The sequence below is a fragment of the Liolophura sinensis genome, unplaced genomic scaffold (genome assembly GCF_032854445.1).
Source record: "Liolophura sinensis isolate JHLJ2023 unplaced genomic scaffold, CUHK_Ljap_v2 scaffold_14, whole genome shotgun sequence".
In the NCBI taxonomy this organism is placed as follows: domain Eukaryota; kingdom Metazoa; phylum Mollusca; class Polyplacophora; order Chitonida; family Chitonidae; genus Liolophura; species Liolophura sinensis.
The window spans coordinates 90,005-105,960 of record NW_027017953.1 but is presented as its reverse complement, the minus strand read 5'-3'; the positions used below and the strand labels follow the sequence as shown (position 1 = coordinate 105,960).

Below are 15,956 nucleotides of genomic sequence, written 5' to 3'. Positions count from 1 at the left end.
ACTGTACCTTTCATTCTGTATCTTACATACCTTACGCACTGTACCTGTACCTTTCATACTGTGCCTTCATACTGTACCTTACACACCGTACCTGTACCTTACATACTGTACCCTACATTCTGTACCTTACAAACTATAGCTGTACCTTACATGCTGTGCATTACACACTGTTCCTAACATACCTTACACACTGTACCTGTACCTTACGTACTTTACCTTACACATTGTATCTGTACCTTATATACAGTACTTTACATACCTTACACATTGTACCTTACATTCTGTACCTTACATACCTTACACAGTGTACCTGTACCTTACCTACCGTACCTTTTACACTATACCTGTACCTTACATACTGTACCTTACCCACTGTGCCTTACATACCTTACACACTGTACATACTGTACCTTATGCTCATAAAACGATGTGCATTACATGGAACGGTATTTAGAACGGCCAGGCTATACGTACAAACCATGTACAGCATGTGGTACGATATCTAGAGCCGTCTGGCCATGCACACAAAACCATGCACAATATGTAGTACTATACCTAGAACGGTATGGCTATGCACACAAAAGCATGTACAGTATGTAGTACGGTATGTAGAGCGGTCTGACCATGCACACAAAACCGTGTACAGTATGAAATACAGTATCTAGTACGGTCTGCACATGCGTGCAAAACCATGCAGAGTATGTAGTGCGGTATTTAGAACAGTCTGGCCATGCGTACAAAACCGTGTACAGTATGTAGTATGGCACCTAGAACGGCCTTCCATGCGTACAGAACCATGTACAGTATGTTTTACGGTATCTAGAACTGCCAGCCCATGGACACAAAACCATGTACAGTATGTGGTGCAGTATCTAGAACGGTCTGGTCATGCGTACAAAACCATGTACAGTATGTGGTGCAGTATCTAGAACGGTCTGGTCATGCGTACAAAACCATGTACACTATGTGGTACGGTATCTAGAACGGTCTGGCCATGCACACACAACCATGTTCAGTATGTATTACAATACCTACAACTGCCTGGCCATGCACACAAAACCATGTACAGTATGTGGTGCAGTATCTAGAACGGTCTGGTCATGCGTACAAAACCATGTACACTATGTGGTACGGTATCTAGAACGGTCTGGCCATGCACACACAACCATGTTCAGTATGTGGCCATGCGTACAAAACCATGTACATGTAATGCGGTGTCTAGAGCGCACAGAAAATATGCACAAAACCATGTATATAGTATAATAAGGTCTCTAGAACTATATGTAGTACGGGACCTAATATGCCATTGAATATAGTGCAAGTAAAAATGAATACTAAATGAGAATGATATGTTTGGTCCTAAACTATATCTTCGCAGATGGGCCTATTGCAATAAGTGAAAAACCAGTTATGTGTCTCCAAAGGTAACCAAAAGCTCCTTGATTTGGTAACAGTGGCCATGTACGATTTCTTATTGACGAACAGCGTTAATTGGTAAAGTAATTTAAATTTTTCTTGATTTCTTTCACAAAGGATGAGCACAGAATCACCCGAATTCCCCGAGAGCATGCTCCAAGTAGGGGAGGTAATTAAGCCAAGCCTGTCGGAATCTACTGCAAGGGAAATAACTCATCGTGTTTATGGCCTTGATGTTATCACCATGAAAGAACTTAACAGCTATGATGACCGGAATTACTTCATCACCGTCAAACAAGAACATTCCAATCCACACATGGACACCCCTTCACCTGATGGTTACGTATTGAAAATCCTCAACTCCATGGACTCCAAAAACCTTGACTATGTCGGTAAGTTAGTTACTTATAAGATGGCAATTATCTCCAAGAAACAGATGGTGTATCCTGTTTTGACAGTTGCAGTTAATAAAAATTTGAATATTTCCTGAAAACACTGTAATTTCACTTCCCCAAACTATTTGACAATGCGCGTGTTCGTTTGATGTAGATAGTTTATTCTGAATGCTACATTCCATATTTTGGAAGCATTCCATATACGTCTGAGCACTGGAAGACACAGTGGACACATTTTGTGTGAAAGATCTCGCAACATTTCTCACAACAGTAAACGTGGTTGTACGCCTGGGGCATCGTCTGTCACAAGCTGATATTTAAATCTGCTGGCACATTCTCTCTAACTCATAAAAACCTTTAGGGGACAAGTAAAACGAAGATCATGCAACTCATATTACAGATAATTCGGTAATGAGGTAATGAAAGGGGGAGGGAGGGGGTTAGGGGTCTTTTGCGGCCTTTTCCAAAAAATCACAATATGTCAGGTAAGCCAACTGGTAGGTGAATCTGTACAGAAAGCACATCGTCGGAAGTACGCACAGCTTTGTACCCTAACTCTAACGTCGAATGTACAGTGTCCTCCTGACTTAAAACTTCAATCACAAATCAAACTATTACTATCTCTACCTTTGTTCTGTGCTCAGGAAACATTCATTTAGCCCATTAAATAAGATGTCCTACCGGTAAATAAAATGTCCTACCGGTAAATAAAATGTCCTACCGGTAAATAAAATGTCCAACCGGTAAATAAAATCTCCTACCGGTAAATAAAATGTCTCACCGGTAAATAAGATCTCCAACCGGTAAATAAAATGTCTCACCGGTAAATAAAATGTCCAACCGGTAAATAAGACCTCCAACCGGTAAATAAAATGTCCGACCGGTAAATAAAATCTCCTACCGGTAAATAAAATGTCCGACCGGTAAATAAGATCTCCAACGGGTAAATAAAATGTCTCACCGGTAAATAAAATGTCCAACCGGTAAATAAGACCTCCAACCGGTAAATAAAATGTCCGACCGGTAAATAAGACCTCCAACGGGTAAATAAAATGTCCGACCGGTAAATAAGATCTCCGACCCGCTCCACGCATGGACATGTCGCCAACAAGTGACCTATTTTCGACCCCTCGATAACACGTATTTGGTTACACATGCCAAAACTAATCTGTACTAATGTGTTTACTTAAAAAGTTTTAAAGCTGACAAAACTTCGAAACTGAACGAAAGCAAGAATTCGATTGCCCGGACTACCAGATCCGACTTACGTGCAGGTGGTGTGACTTCACGTCTATTTGACGACAAGCCAGTACAGGGAGTGACTATCAGATCTGACTCAAGTACGGCTGGTGTGACTTCACGTCTATTTGACAACAAGCCAGTACAGGGAGTGACTACCAGATCTGACTCAAGTACGGCTGGTGTGACTTCACATCTATTTGACGACAGGCCAAGACAGGGAGTGACTGGCAGATTTGACTTAAGTGACACTGGTGTTACTTCAGATCTATTTGATTTTTTTTTTTTTTTTTTGATTGGTGTTTTACGCCGTACTCAAGAATATTTCACTTATACGACGGCGGCCAGCATTATGGTGGGTGGAAACCGGGCAGAGCCCGGGGGAAACCCACGACCATCCGCAGGTTGCTGGCAGACCTTCTCACGTACGGCCGGAGAGGAAGCCAGCATGAGCTGGACTTGAACTCACAGCGACCGCATTGGTGAGAGACTCCTGGGTCATTACGCTGCGCTAGCGCTTTAACCGACTGAGCCACGGAGGCCCCCAGATCTATTTGACGACAAGCCAATACAAGGAGAGAACTTACGGCTCTGGTTGGAATGAAGTTGAGTAATACAACAGCATATTCACTGTTTTGTTATTTAGTACTAACGATCTAACAGCCTGGCGACAGTTCATTCAAGTATCAGCCATGCAACTGTTGATAAAAAAAAATTGTTAAAGAGAATTTGTTTTGTAAAATTAAAAACATTCAGAAAGCAATATCGTATTACATGCCTGTCTTTTTTAACTATTATTTATTTTCTTGCAATGTGTAATGTAAATCGGAAGTGTCAGACGGAGTTTTGAGAAAACCGGGCAGACCCCAGAGGGAACAGGACGGAGCCCAGATAAAGCATGACAAAGCCCAGAGAAAAGTGAACAGAGCCTAGAGAAAACCGGACAGAACCCGGGGGAAACGTGACAGACTCGGACAAAACCCAGCAGAGCTCACAGAGAGCAGGACGTAGCCTAGAGGAAACCGGACACAATCTAGAAAAAAACTTGACAGAACAGTGAAAAAAACATGGCAGAGCCCAGAAAAATCGGACAAACCCAAAGGAAATCGGACAGAGCCCAGAGAAACACGAGAAAGTCCATAGAAAATTACTTGCTAGCTTGTTCATGATATATTGCAAGTGTAGCGTTAAACCTCCACTTATTCACTGCGTCCGGCCGTACGTGGAAAGGTCTTGCAGCAACCTGCTGATGGTCGTGGGTTTCGCCGGGGGTCTGCCCAGTTTTCTCCCACCATAATGCTGGCCACCGTCGTATAAGTAAAATATTCTTAAGTACGGCGTAAAACACCAATCAAATGAATAAATAAATAAATGACTCACCGCGTATCAGTACTGTGGCGCATTAGTGTCATTCGAAATTTTAAGCATTTTCTATTGATTTACAATGTCTCAAAGGACATTCTAATGAAAGTTATCATTATGAGCAAAGGATTTGAGCTATATGGAAAGGCAAATTTTAGGCTAAGGCACAAAGATTTTACACTTGATACAACTTGATAAATCCAACTATAAATAAGAAAGAAAAGCGTTTTTCCGAAGAGAAAAAGTTTACCTCGTGGAGAAAACCTTTCCATCGCGATGAAAACCTTTCTACTACGGAGAAAAAGGTTTACATCGCGGTGAAAACCTTTACTTCACGGAGAAAACCTCAGTAGTGCGGAGAAAAGGCTAACTCTGCGGAGAAAAGGTGTACTCCGCAAAGAAAAGGGTTGTACCGCGGAGAAAACCTTTTCACCTGGGAGAAAAGTTTTTCGATGTTTTACGAAGTTTATGGCCGTATCTTTTTTGTATCTTTTGCTTTTGTGTCTCATTTTTGTGCACAAGTTCTTACGAACTCTTTAACGTTTGTCACTAATTTACAATGATTCATAAGTTTTAGTATTCAAAACTTGATATAAAAAGACTATACTATAATTATACCCGGTAGCCTTTCACCAATGTGGTTGCTGTGAATTCAAGTCCAGCTCATGCTGGCTATGTGGGAAGACATTCAACAACATGCGGATCGTCGAGGGTTGTCTCCGGGTTCCCCCTGGTTTCCGCACCATAATGCTAACCGCCGTCGTATAAGTTAAATATTCTTGAGTTCGGTGTACAGCACAAATCAAATACATAAATAGAAGTATACATAACGAACTAACGCAGACTCAGAAACTAAATACATGTAGACAAAATAGATAACTACATGCATAAGCTTTGAAAAACAATGAAACGTTTTATTGCAGTGCAAAGGTTGTCTCGACGGTGTAAACCTTTTCTCCACTATTGAACGGTTTTTTCCACGGTGTAAGCCTTTTCTCCGCGAAGAACACCTTTCCACCGATGGGAAAAATTTCCGCCTTTTTTCATAACTGAATTTATGTTGTGTAATATAGTTTGGTTTCACAAATTATTTAAATTCTTTGCAAGTTATGATAAATGTTTACTACATGAAATCCTTTCACTCATTGTATAAATCAGTATAAAACGTTAAAAATTACGAATGGCACAAACCTTCTACCATATATCAGTCATGTAAGGCGAAATCACGGTTTAAAGAGGGATTTGCAGGATAGGTTTGTTTTCATGTGCCAGTCTTATCATTTTGAATGGAAATCATGTTTAGAAGCGAAATGTCACATGACATGAATTATATCCGGTATTTAGCCTTTTAGTCACTCTCGGCACGATGGCTGAAATATAGAAAATGTATCCAAGCAATATGACCATCCAAGTTATGGTCATATAAATTATATCCCTATAGACTGGCGATTTGGGGTAACAATCACCGCTCTTGGACGACTTCCCACTTGACAGCCTTATGTAGATGCTGTCAGTGACAACAATAATGTCATACCTGGTCATTCATCACTGCATGTTTTTATTACTATGGTGCTAGAGGCATGGTGTTAGTGGCATTTTTCTTAATCCACTTAAGCATTAACAGGAACAGAAAGAATAAAACCTTAACTGAGATAAATCGACAAGTGTGACCATTTGCCAGTTGTCACACTGTCGTCGCTGCTCTCGTTTTACTCTCTATGATGAAGTATTGTATAAATACGTAAACATCTCATAACATGTAAGATATATTCTCTGTTGCTGGTTTTGTAGCTTAAATTCTCTAACCCTAACGACTGCACTGTATCTCATGGTATCTCTTGGTATCTCGGTCTTTACCTGACGTAAATATCTCAGTTAATACAAGAACATTCATTTATACGACAGCCACAGTTGACTGTTAAATAGTCAGATTCACTGCTGTATATTTGAGATATAATGGTTTTAATGTGCTTAAGCAAACTTGTTAAAAATCCAGCGGGATATTTGGGAATTGTCTCCCAGCATTTTCGTGGCCTCCGTGGTTCAGCTGGTTAGATCTAGCGCAGCGTAATGACCAAGAAGTCTCTCACCAATGCAGTTAAACTGTTGAGTGAGAGGATGTTAAACTGTTGAGTGAGCGGATGTTAAACTGTTGAGTGAGCGGATGTTAAACTGTTGAGTGAGAGGATGTTAAACTGTTGAGTGAGCGGATGTTAAACTGTTGAGTGAGCGAATGTTAAACTGTTGAGTGAGAGGATGTTAAACTGTTGAGTGAGCGGATGTTAAACTGTTGAGTGAGCGGATGTTAAACTGTTGAGTGAGAGGATGTTAAACTGTTGAGTGAGAGGGTGTTACACTGTTGAGTGAGTGGATGTTAAACTGTTGAGTGAGCGGATGTTAAACTGTTAATTGAAAGGATGTTAAACTGTTGAGTGAGCGGACATTAAACTGTTAATTGAAAGGAGGTTAAACTGTTGAGTGAGTGCATATTAAACTGTTGGGTGAGCAGATGTTTAACTGTTAAATGAACGGATGTTAAGCTGTTGATTGAACGGATGTTAATGTGTTGATTGAACGCTTTCAGGCTGAGTCGATGTGACTGATGCTTTCAGCTATTGCACAAATTTATGCTTTATTTTTTATTATTAAAAGAGGCCTTTGGATAATAAGATATCCTGCTGTGCCTTTTTTGTGACTGTATGTATATGTCTACTTACCCTTACATAATCTGCAAAACATTGTACCAATGATATTTTACATTGTGCTTGTCATTTATTCTTTTACCAACTGTATAGATAGTGTGTAGCTGAAATATTGCTAACGTGGCGTCAGACCATAATTATTCATTTATGCTCCATCTTCATGGCATGACAGAAAATTACCGATATGGCGTCAAGCAAGAATTATACATTATACTCCCCTCTAGGAAATGGGGGCTTCATTCTGGTATCACCCTGTCTGTTCGTCTGACTGTTGACAAGATTTTATCTCCTCCCAAACTAATGCGCCGATTTCGACGAAACTTACCATACATCTTGCTTATCAACTATACATCTTGAATGCTGAAGTTGAATGGCAATCAGATTACAATTCAAACTGTGAGTACCCGTAGTTTAATCAGTGCACATCACGAACGGCCCATGAAACAATCTGTATCAAACCATTACTAAATAACATGACGTTTTGTCATTTGTTTTCAGGTTTTCTTAGTTTTCTTTCTTTCCGGAAATGTTGGGGAAGAGAAGGGTGTATTTCAGACTTTTGTTTCTAGTTCACTCCCCATCTTTATGGCATGGCAGAAATACTACCGATGTAGCATCAAGCCAGAATATATCATTCATACTGAAATGTTGCAGAAGCCATGCAGTCACTCATCCTACATGCCTGGGAAAACGATATACAAACCACCCGTCCTGTCCTGTCTGTGTCTGGAAAACTGATGCATGTAGAGGAGATTCCAGTGGAGGGCTCCGGAAAGGAAGGTATTGTATGGTCTGACATTACTTATTTGTGGTGTGAGTATACTTACATAGTGTGAAAGGCCATGTCAGATGTGAGTATACTTACATGGTGCGAAAGGCCATGTCAGATGTGAATATACTTACATAGTGTGAAAGGCCATGTCAGATGTGAGTATACTTACATGGTGTGGAAGGCCATGTCAGATGTGAGTATACTTACATAGTGTGAAAGGCCATGTCAGATGTGAGTATACTTACATGGTGTCAAAGGCCATGTCAGACGTGAATATACTTACATGGTGTAAAAGGCCATGTCAGATGTGAGTATACTTACATGGTGTGAAAGGCCATGTCAGATGTGAGTATACTTACATAGTGTGAAAGGCCATGTCAGACGTGAATACACTAACATAGTGTAAAAGGCCATGTCAGACGTGAATATACTTACATAGTGTGAAAGGCCATGCCAGACGTGAATATACTTACATAGTGTGAAAGGCCATGCCAGACGTGAATATACTTACATAGTGTGAAAGGCCATGTCAGATGTGAGTATACTTACATAGTGTGAAAGGCCATGTCAGATGTGAGTATACTTACATGGTGTGAAAGGCCATGTAAGACGTGAATATACTTACATGGTGTAAAAGGCCATGTCAGATGTGAGTATACTTACATGGTGGGAAAGGCCATGTCAGATGTGAGTATACTTACATAGTGTGAAAGGCCATGTCAGACGTGAATATACTAACATAGTGTAAAAGGCCATGTCAGACGTGAATATACTTACATGGTGTGAAAGGCCATGCCAGACGTGAATATACTTACATAGTGTGAAAGGCCATGCCAGACGTGAATATACTTACATAGTGTGAAAGGCCATGTCAGATGTGAGTATACTTACATGGTGTCAAAGGCCATGTCAGACGTAAATATACTTACATGGTGTGAAAGGCCATGTCAGACGTGAATATACTTACATAGTGTGAAAGGCCATGTCAGACGTGAATATACTTACATAGTGTGAAAGGCCATGTCAGATGTGAATATACTTACATAGTGTGAAAGGCCATGTCAGATGTGAGTATACTTACATTTTGTGAAAGGCCATGCCAGACGAGAATATACTTACATAGTGTGAAAGGTCATGTCAGATGTGAACATACTTACATAGTGTCAAAGGCCATGTCAGATGTGAGCATACATACATAGTGTGAAAGGCCATGTCAGACGTGAATATACTTACATGGTGTGAAAGGCCATGTCAGATGTGAGTATACTTACATAGTGTAAAAGGCCATGTCAGATGTGAGCATACTTACATAGTGTAAAAGGCCATGTCAGATGTGAATACACTAACATAGTGTGAAAGGCCATGTCAGATGTGAGCATACTTACATAGTGTAAAAGGCCATGTCAGATGTGAGTATACTTACATGGTGTGAAAGGCCATGTCAGATGTTAGTATACTTACATAGTGTAAAAGGCCATGTCAGATGTTAGCATACTTACATAGTGTGAAAGGCCATGTCAGATGTGAATACACTAACATAGTGTAAAAGGCCATGTCAGATGTGAGCATACTTACATGGTGTAAAAGGCCATGTCAGATGTGAGTATACTTACATAGTGTAAAAGGCCACGGCATGTGTCAGCATACTATCGCCGTGTCGAAGTCATGTCAGGTGTCAGCATACTTTCTCAGTGTCAAAGTCATGCCACTTGTCAGCACACTATATCTGTGTCGAAGTCATGTCAGGTGTCAGCATACTTTCTCTGTGGCGAAGTCATGTCAGGTGTCAGCATATTTTCTCTGTGTCGAGGTCATATCAGGTGTCAGCATACTTTCTCCGTGTCGAAGTCATGTCAGGTGACAACATACTTTCTCTGTGTGGAAGTCATATCAGGTGTCAGCATACTTTCTCTGTGTCAAAGTCATGTCAGATGTCAGCATACTTTCTCTGTGTCGAAGTCATGTCAGTTGTCAGCACACTCTCTCTGTGTAGAAGTCATGTCAGGTGACAGCATACTTTCTCTGTGTAGAAGTCATGTCAGGTGACCGCATACTTTCTCTGTGTCAAAGTCATGTCAGGTATCAGCATACTTTCTCTGTGTCGAAGTCACGTCAGGTGACAGCATACTTTCTCTGTGTCAAAGTCATGTCAGGTGACAGCATACTTTCTCTGTGTCAAAGTCATGTCAGGTGTCAGCATACCTTCTCTGTGTCAAAGTCATGTGAGGTGTCAGCATACTTTCTGTGTGTAGAAGTCATGTCAGGTGACCACATACTTTCTCTGTGTCAAAGTCATGTCAGGTGTCAGCATACTTTCTCTGTGTCGAAGTCATGTTAGATGTCAGCATACTTTCTCTGTGTAGAAGTCATGTCAGGTGTCAGCATACTTTCTCTGTGTAAAAGTCATGTCAGGCGATCGCATACTTTCTCTGTGTAGAAGTCATGTCAGGTGTCAGCATACTTTCTCTGTTTCGAAGTCATGTCAGGTGTCAGCATACTTTTTCTGTGTCAAAGTCATGTCAGGTGACAGCATACTTTCTCTGTGTAGAAGTCATGTCAGGTGACAGCATACTTTCTCTGTGTCGAAGTCATGTCAGTTGTCAGCATACTTTCTCTGTGTAGAAGTCATGTCAGGTGTCAGCATACTTTCTCTGTGTAGAAGTCATGTCAGTTGTCAGCATACTTTCTCTGTGTCAAAGTCATGTCAGTTGTCAGCATACTTTCTCTGTGTCGAAGTCATGTCAGGTGTCGGCACACTATCTCTGAGTAGAAGTCTTGTCAGTTGTCAGCATGCTTTCTCTGTGTAGAAGTCATGTCAAGTGTCAGCATACTTTCTCTGTGTCAAAGTCATGTCAGTTGTCAGCATACTTTCTCTGTGTCAAAGTCATGTCAGGTATCAGCATACTTTCTCTGTGTCAAAGTCATGTCAGTTGTCAGCATACTTTCTCTGTGTAGAAGTCATGTTAGGTGACAGCATACTTTCTCTGTGTAGAAGCCATGTCAGGTGACCGCATACTTTCTCTGTGTAGAAGTCATGTCAGGTGTCAGCATACTTTCTCTGTGTCAAAGTCATGTCAGGTGTCAGCACACTATCTCTGTGTCAAAGTCATGTCAGGTGTCAGCATACTTTCTCTGTGTCGAAGTCATGTCAGGTATCAGCATACTTTCTCTGTGTCAAAGTCATGTCAGGTGACATCATACTTTCTCTGTGTCAAAGTCATGTCAGGTGACATCATACTTTCTCTGTGTCGAAGTCATGTCAGGTGTCAGCATACTTTTTCTGTGTAGAAGTCATGTCAGGTGACAACATACTTTCTCTGTGTGTAGAAGCCATGTCAGGTGACAGCATACTTTCTCTGTGTCAAAGTCATGTCAGGTGTCAGCATACTTTCTCTGTGTCGAAGTCATGTCAGTTGTCAGCATACTTTCTGTATGTAGAAGTCATGTCAGGTGTCAGCATACTTTCTCTGTGTAGAAGTCATGTCAGGTGTCAGCATACTTTCTCTGTGTCAAAGTCATGTCAGGTGTCAGCATACTTTCTCTGTGTCGAAGTCATGTCAGGTGTCAGCATACTTTTTCTGTGTCAAAGTCATGTCAGGTGACAGCATACTTTCTCTGTGTAGAAGTCATGTCAGGTGACAACATACTTTCTCTGTGTAGAAGTCATGTCAGTTGTCAGCATACTTTCTGTATGTAGAAGTCATGTCAGGTGTCAGCATACTTTCTCTGTGTAGAAGTCATGTCAGGTGACAGCATACTTTCTCTGTGTCAAAGTCATGTCAGGTGTCAGCATACTTTTTCTGTGTCAAAGTCATGTCAGGTGTCAGCATACTTTCTCTGTGTCGAAGTCATGTCAGGTGTCAGCACACTATCTCTGTGTCAAAGTCATGTCAGGTGTCAGCATACTTTCTCTGTGTACAAGTCATGTCAGGTGTCAGCACACTATCTCTGTGTCGAAGTCATGTCAGGTGTCAGCATACTTTCTATGTGTCGAAGTCATGTCAGTTGTCAGCATACTTTCTCTGTGTAGAAGTCATGTCAGGTGTCAGCATACTTTCTCTGTGTAGAAGTCATGTCAGGTGTCAGCATACTTTCTCTGTGTCGAAGTCATGTCAGTTGTCAGCATACTTTCTCTGTGTAGAAGTCATGTCAGGTGACAGCATACTTTCTCTGTGTAGAAGTCATGTCAGGTGACAGCATACTTTTTCTGTGTAGAAGTCATGTCAGGTGACCGCATACTTTGTGTAGAAGTCATGTCAGGTGTCAGCATACTTTCTCTGTGCCGAAGTCATGTCAGTTGTCAGCATACTTTCTCTGTGTAGAAGTCATGTCAGGTGTCAGCATACTTTCTTTGTGTAGAAGTCATGTCAGGTGACAGCATACTTTCTCTGTATCAAAGTCATGTCAGGTGTCAGCATACTTTTTCTGTGTCAAAGCCATGTCAGGTGTCAGCATACTTTCTCTGTGTACAAGTCATGTCAGGTGTCAGCACAGTATTTCTGTGTCGAAGTCATGTCAGGTGTCAGCATACTTTCTCTGTGTAGAAGTCATGTCAGGTGTCAGCATACTTTCTATGTGTCGAAGTCATGTCAGGTGTCAGCACACTATCTCTGTGTCAAAGTCATGTCAGGTGTCAGCATACTTTCTCTGTGTACAAGTCATGTCAGGTGTCAGCACACTATCTCTGTGTCGAAGTCATGTCAGGTGTCAGCATACTTTCTCCGTGTCGAAGTCATATCAGTTGTCAGCATACTTTCTCTGTGTAGAAGTCATGTCAGGTGTCAGCATACTTTCTCTGTGTAGAAGTCATGTCAGGTGTCAGCATACTTTCTCTGTGTCGAAGTCATGTCAGTTGTCAGCATACTTTCTCTGTGTAAAAGTCATGTCAGGTGTCAGCATACTTTCTCTGTGTAGAAGTCATGTCAGGTGACAGCATACTTTTTCTGTGTAGAAGTCATGTCAGGTGACCGCATACTTTGTGTAGAAGTCATGTCAGGTGTCAGCATACTTTCTCTGTGCCGAAGTCATGTCAGTTGTCAGCATACTTTCTCTGTGTAGAAGTCATGTCAGGTGACAGCATACTTTCTCTGTGTAGAAGTCATGTCCGGTGACAGCATACTTTCTGTATGTAGAAGTCATGTCATGTGTTAGCACACTATCTCTGTGTAGAAGTCATGTCAGATATCAGCATAGTTTCTCTGTGTAGAAGTCATGTCAGGTGTCAGCATACTTTCTCTGTGTAGAAGTCATGTCAGGTGTCAGCATACTTTGTCTGTGTAGAAGTCATGTCAGGTGACAGCATACTTTCTCTGTGTCGAAGTCATGTCAGGTGACCACATACTTTCTCAGTGTAGAAGTCATGTCCGTTGACAGCATACTTTCTGTATGTAGAAGTCATGTCAGGTGTCAGCACACTATCTCTGTGTAGAAGTCATGTCAGGTGACAACATACTTTTTCTGTGTCAAAGTCATGTCAGGTGACAGCATACTTTCTCTGTGTAGAAGTCATGTCAGATATCAGCATACTTTCTCTGTGTAGAAGTCATGTCAGGTGTCAGCATACTTTCTCTGTGTAGAAGTCATGTCAGGTGTCAGCATACTTTCTCTGTGTAGAAGTCATGTCAGGTGACAACATACTTTCTCTGTGTCAAAGTCATGTCAGGTGACCACATAGTTTCTCAGTGTAGAAGTCATGTCCGGTGACAGCATACTTTCTGTATGTAGAAGTCATGTCAGGTGTCAGCACACTATCTCTGTGTGGAAGTCATGTCAGGTGACAACATACTTTTTCTGTGTAGAAGTCATGTCAGGTGACAGCATACTTTCTCTGTGTAGAAGTCATGTCAGGTGACAGCATACTTTCCCTGTGTCAAAGTCATGTCAGATATCAGCATACTTTCTCTGTGTCAAAGTCATGTCAGGTGTGAGCATACTTTCTCTGTGTAGAAGTCATGTCAGGTGTCAGCATACTTTCTCTGTGTAGAAGTCATGTCAGGTGACAGCATACTTTCTCTGTGTCAAAGTCATGTCAGGTGTCAGCATACTTTCTCAGTGTAGAAGTCATGTCAGGTGTCAGCATACTTTCTCTGTGTAGAAGTCATGTCAAGTATCAGCATATATTCTCTGTGTAGAAGTCATGTCAGGTGTCAGCATATATTCTCTGTGTAGAAGTCATGTTAGGTGTCAGCATACTTTCTCTGTGTCAAAGTCATGTTAGGTGTCAGCATACTTTCTGTGTGTAGAAGTCATGTCAAGTATCAGCATACTTTCTCTGTGTCGAAGTCCTGTCAGGTGTTACCACACTTTTCAGTGACGAGAGTCATGTGTCAGAATACATATCATGTGTCAGAATACTTCTACTAGAATGAGAGATTTTCTGGTTACATTAACCTTGCAGTTCTTCTTTAGTTACACTGTCCGCACAGATTTTCTATCGTTACACTGACATTACAGTTTTTCTCTTGCTACACTGGTGTTACATTTCTTCTGTTGTTGCACTGACAATGTTCTGTATTCGAATGCCTGTTTCCACTGATAAATTAACAATGGCTTTACAGATCTCCTATCGTAACGCTGGCCTCCTAGTTCTTCTGAAGTTAGAATGGCTTTACACTTATTCTGTCGTTACACTGACCTCCCAGTTCTTCTGCCCTTAGACATACCGTATAAGGATACATTTACGTGGAATTTCACCACTCTCTATACTACGATTCCTCACACGGATTTAATGGATGGAATTTCACCACTCTCTATACTACGATTCCTCACACGGATTTAATGGATGGAATTTCACCACTCTCTATACTACGATTCCTCACACGGATTTAATGGATGGAATTTCACCACTCTCTATACTACGATTCCTCACACGGATTTAATGGATGGAATTTCACCACTCTCTATACTACGATTCCTCACACGGATTTAATGGATGGAATTTCACCACTCTCTATACTACGATTCCTCACACGGATTTAATGGATGGAATTTCACCACTCTCTATACTACGATTCCTCACACGGATTTAATGGATGGAATTTCACCACTCTCTATACTACGATTCCTCACACGGATTTAATGGATGGAATTTCACCACTCTCTATACTACGATTCCTCACACGGATTTAATGGATGGAATTTCATCACTGATGATTTCAATGTTTTATAAAACCGGTCACCGCTACATTAACGTCATAGGCAACGCAGTCTTCTTCAGTTCCACGACATACAAGGGTTACCATTCAAGGGATGTTTCCATGTTCATTAAGTTGCTGGAATTTCTCATTAATAACATCTATGTGAAATTCGGGGAAACCACATATCAAAAGTGTATAAGTATTCCAATGGGTATTTATTGTGTACTCTGCTTCATAATTGTGTCTGATTCCGCTTAACCTGGGGCTAGGGACCGTGTGTTCATCGTGTTAAATTAGATCGCCACGTTGGATACATGAACAGTAACAAATCAAAAACTGAGATACATATTTTGTTATCGACAACTGATATTCAAGCATGGTACACAATTTGAATATCGATTTGCGCCTTTTCAACATCAATGAAAACTGTTGACTATTTCTCTTTGCATGATTCCGCCCTATATTCCCACTTTATGTACTTTCTTATTTCCGTGGTGGTTTGTATTATACGTCGTTTATGGAAATTGACCTTGCGATTGACCTGGGATTGGTTGACGGCTGGTATACGAATGTCTATTTCGACGCATAGATTCCTTAGTTATACAGGCCTTACATTTTATCTGTCGTTGCAATGGATTTACAATTATTCTGTCGTTATGGTAGTCTCAGTTCTTCTGTTGTAACACTGACCCCACTGGAACCAGACTTTATAATAAACTGTGACGACCACTGTGCGTCACACTAGGGAAAGTTCGTCAGTCTCTGGGTCACCTTTATATGAGTGAAATATTCTAAAACAAAGCGTTAAACACATGACACAGCCCTACGTTTTGTGTGTTAGACCAGAATTGAATAAAGTACTAACAGTTCATTACCCGTTATTACTCAGAAGTTTGACAGTGGGGGGCAAAGACAGTAGGCCTTCAGATCTGAA

At 41.0% G+C, this 15,956-nt stretch overlaps 1 protein-coding gene across 1 annotated transcript in view; it reads left to right on the top strand.

Annotated features, from left to right (window-relative positions):
- The first annotated feature begins 1,660 nt into the window (after positions 1 to 1,660).
- Positions 1,661 to 15,956, top strand: part of LOC135481263 (hydroxylysine kinase-like) — a 34,952-nt gene continuing 20,656 nt past the window's right edge. Inside the window, exons 1-2 of the mRNA XM_064761111.1 lie at positions 1,661 to 1,808; positions 7,769 to 7,894. Coding sequence (XP_064617181.1) covers positions 1,661 to 1,808; positions 7,769 to 7,894 — 274 coding nt within the window. The remainder of the gene's footprint in view (positions 1,809 to 7,768; positions 7,895 to 15,956) is intronic.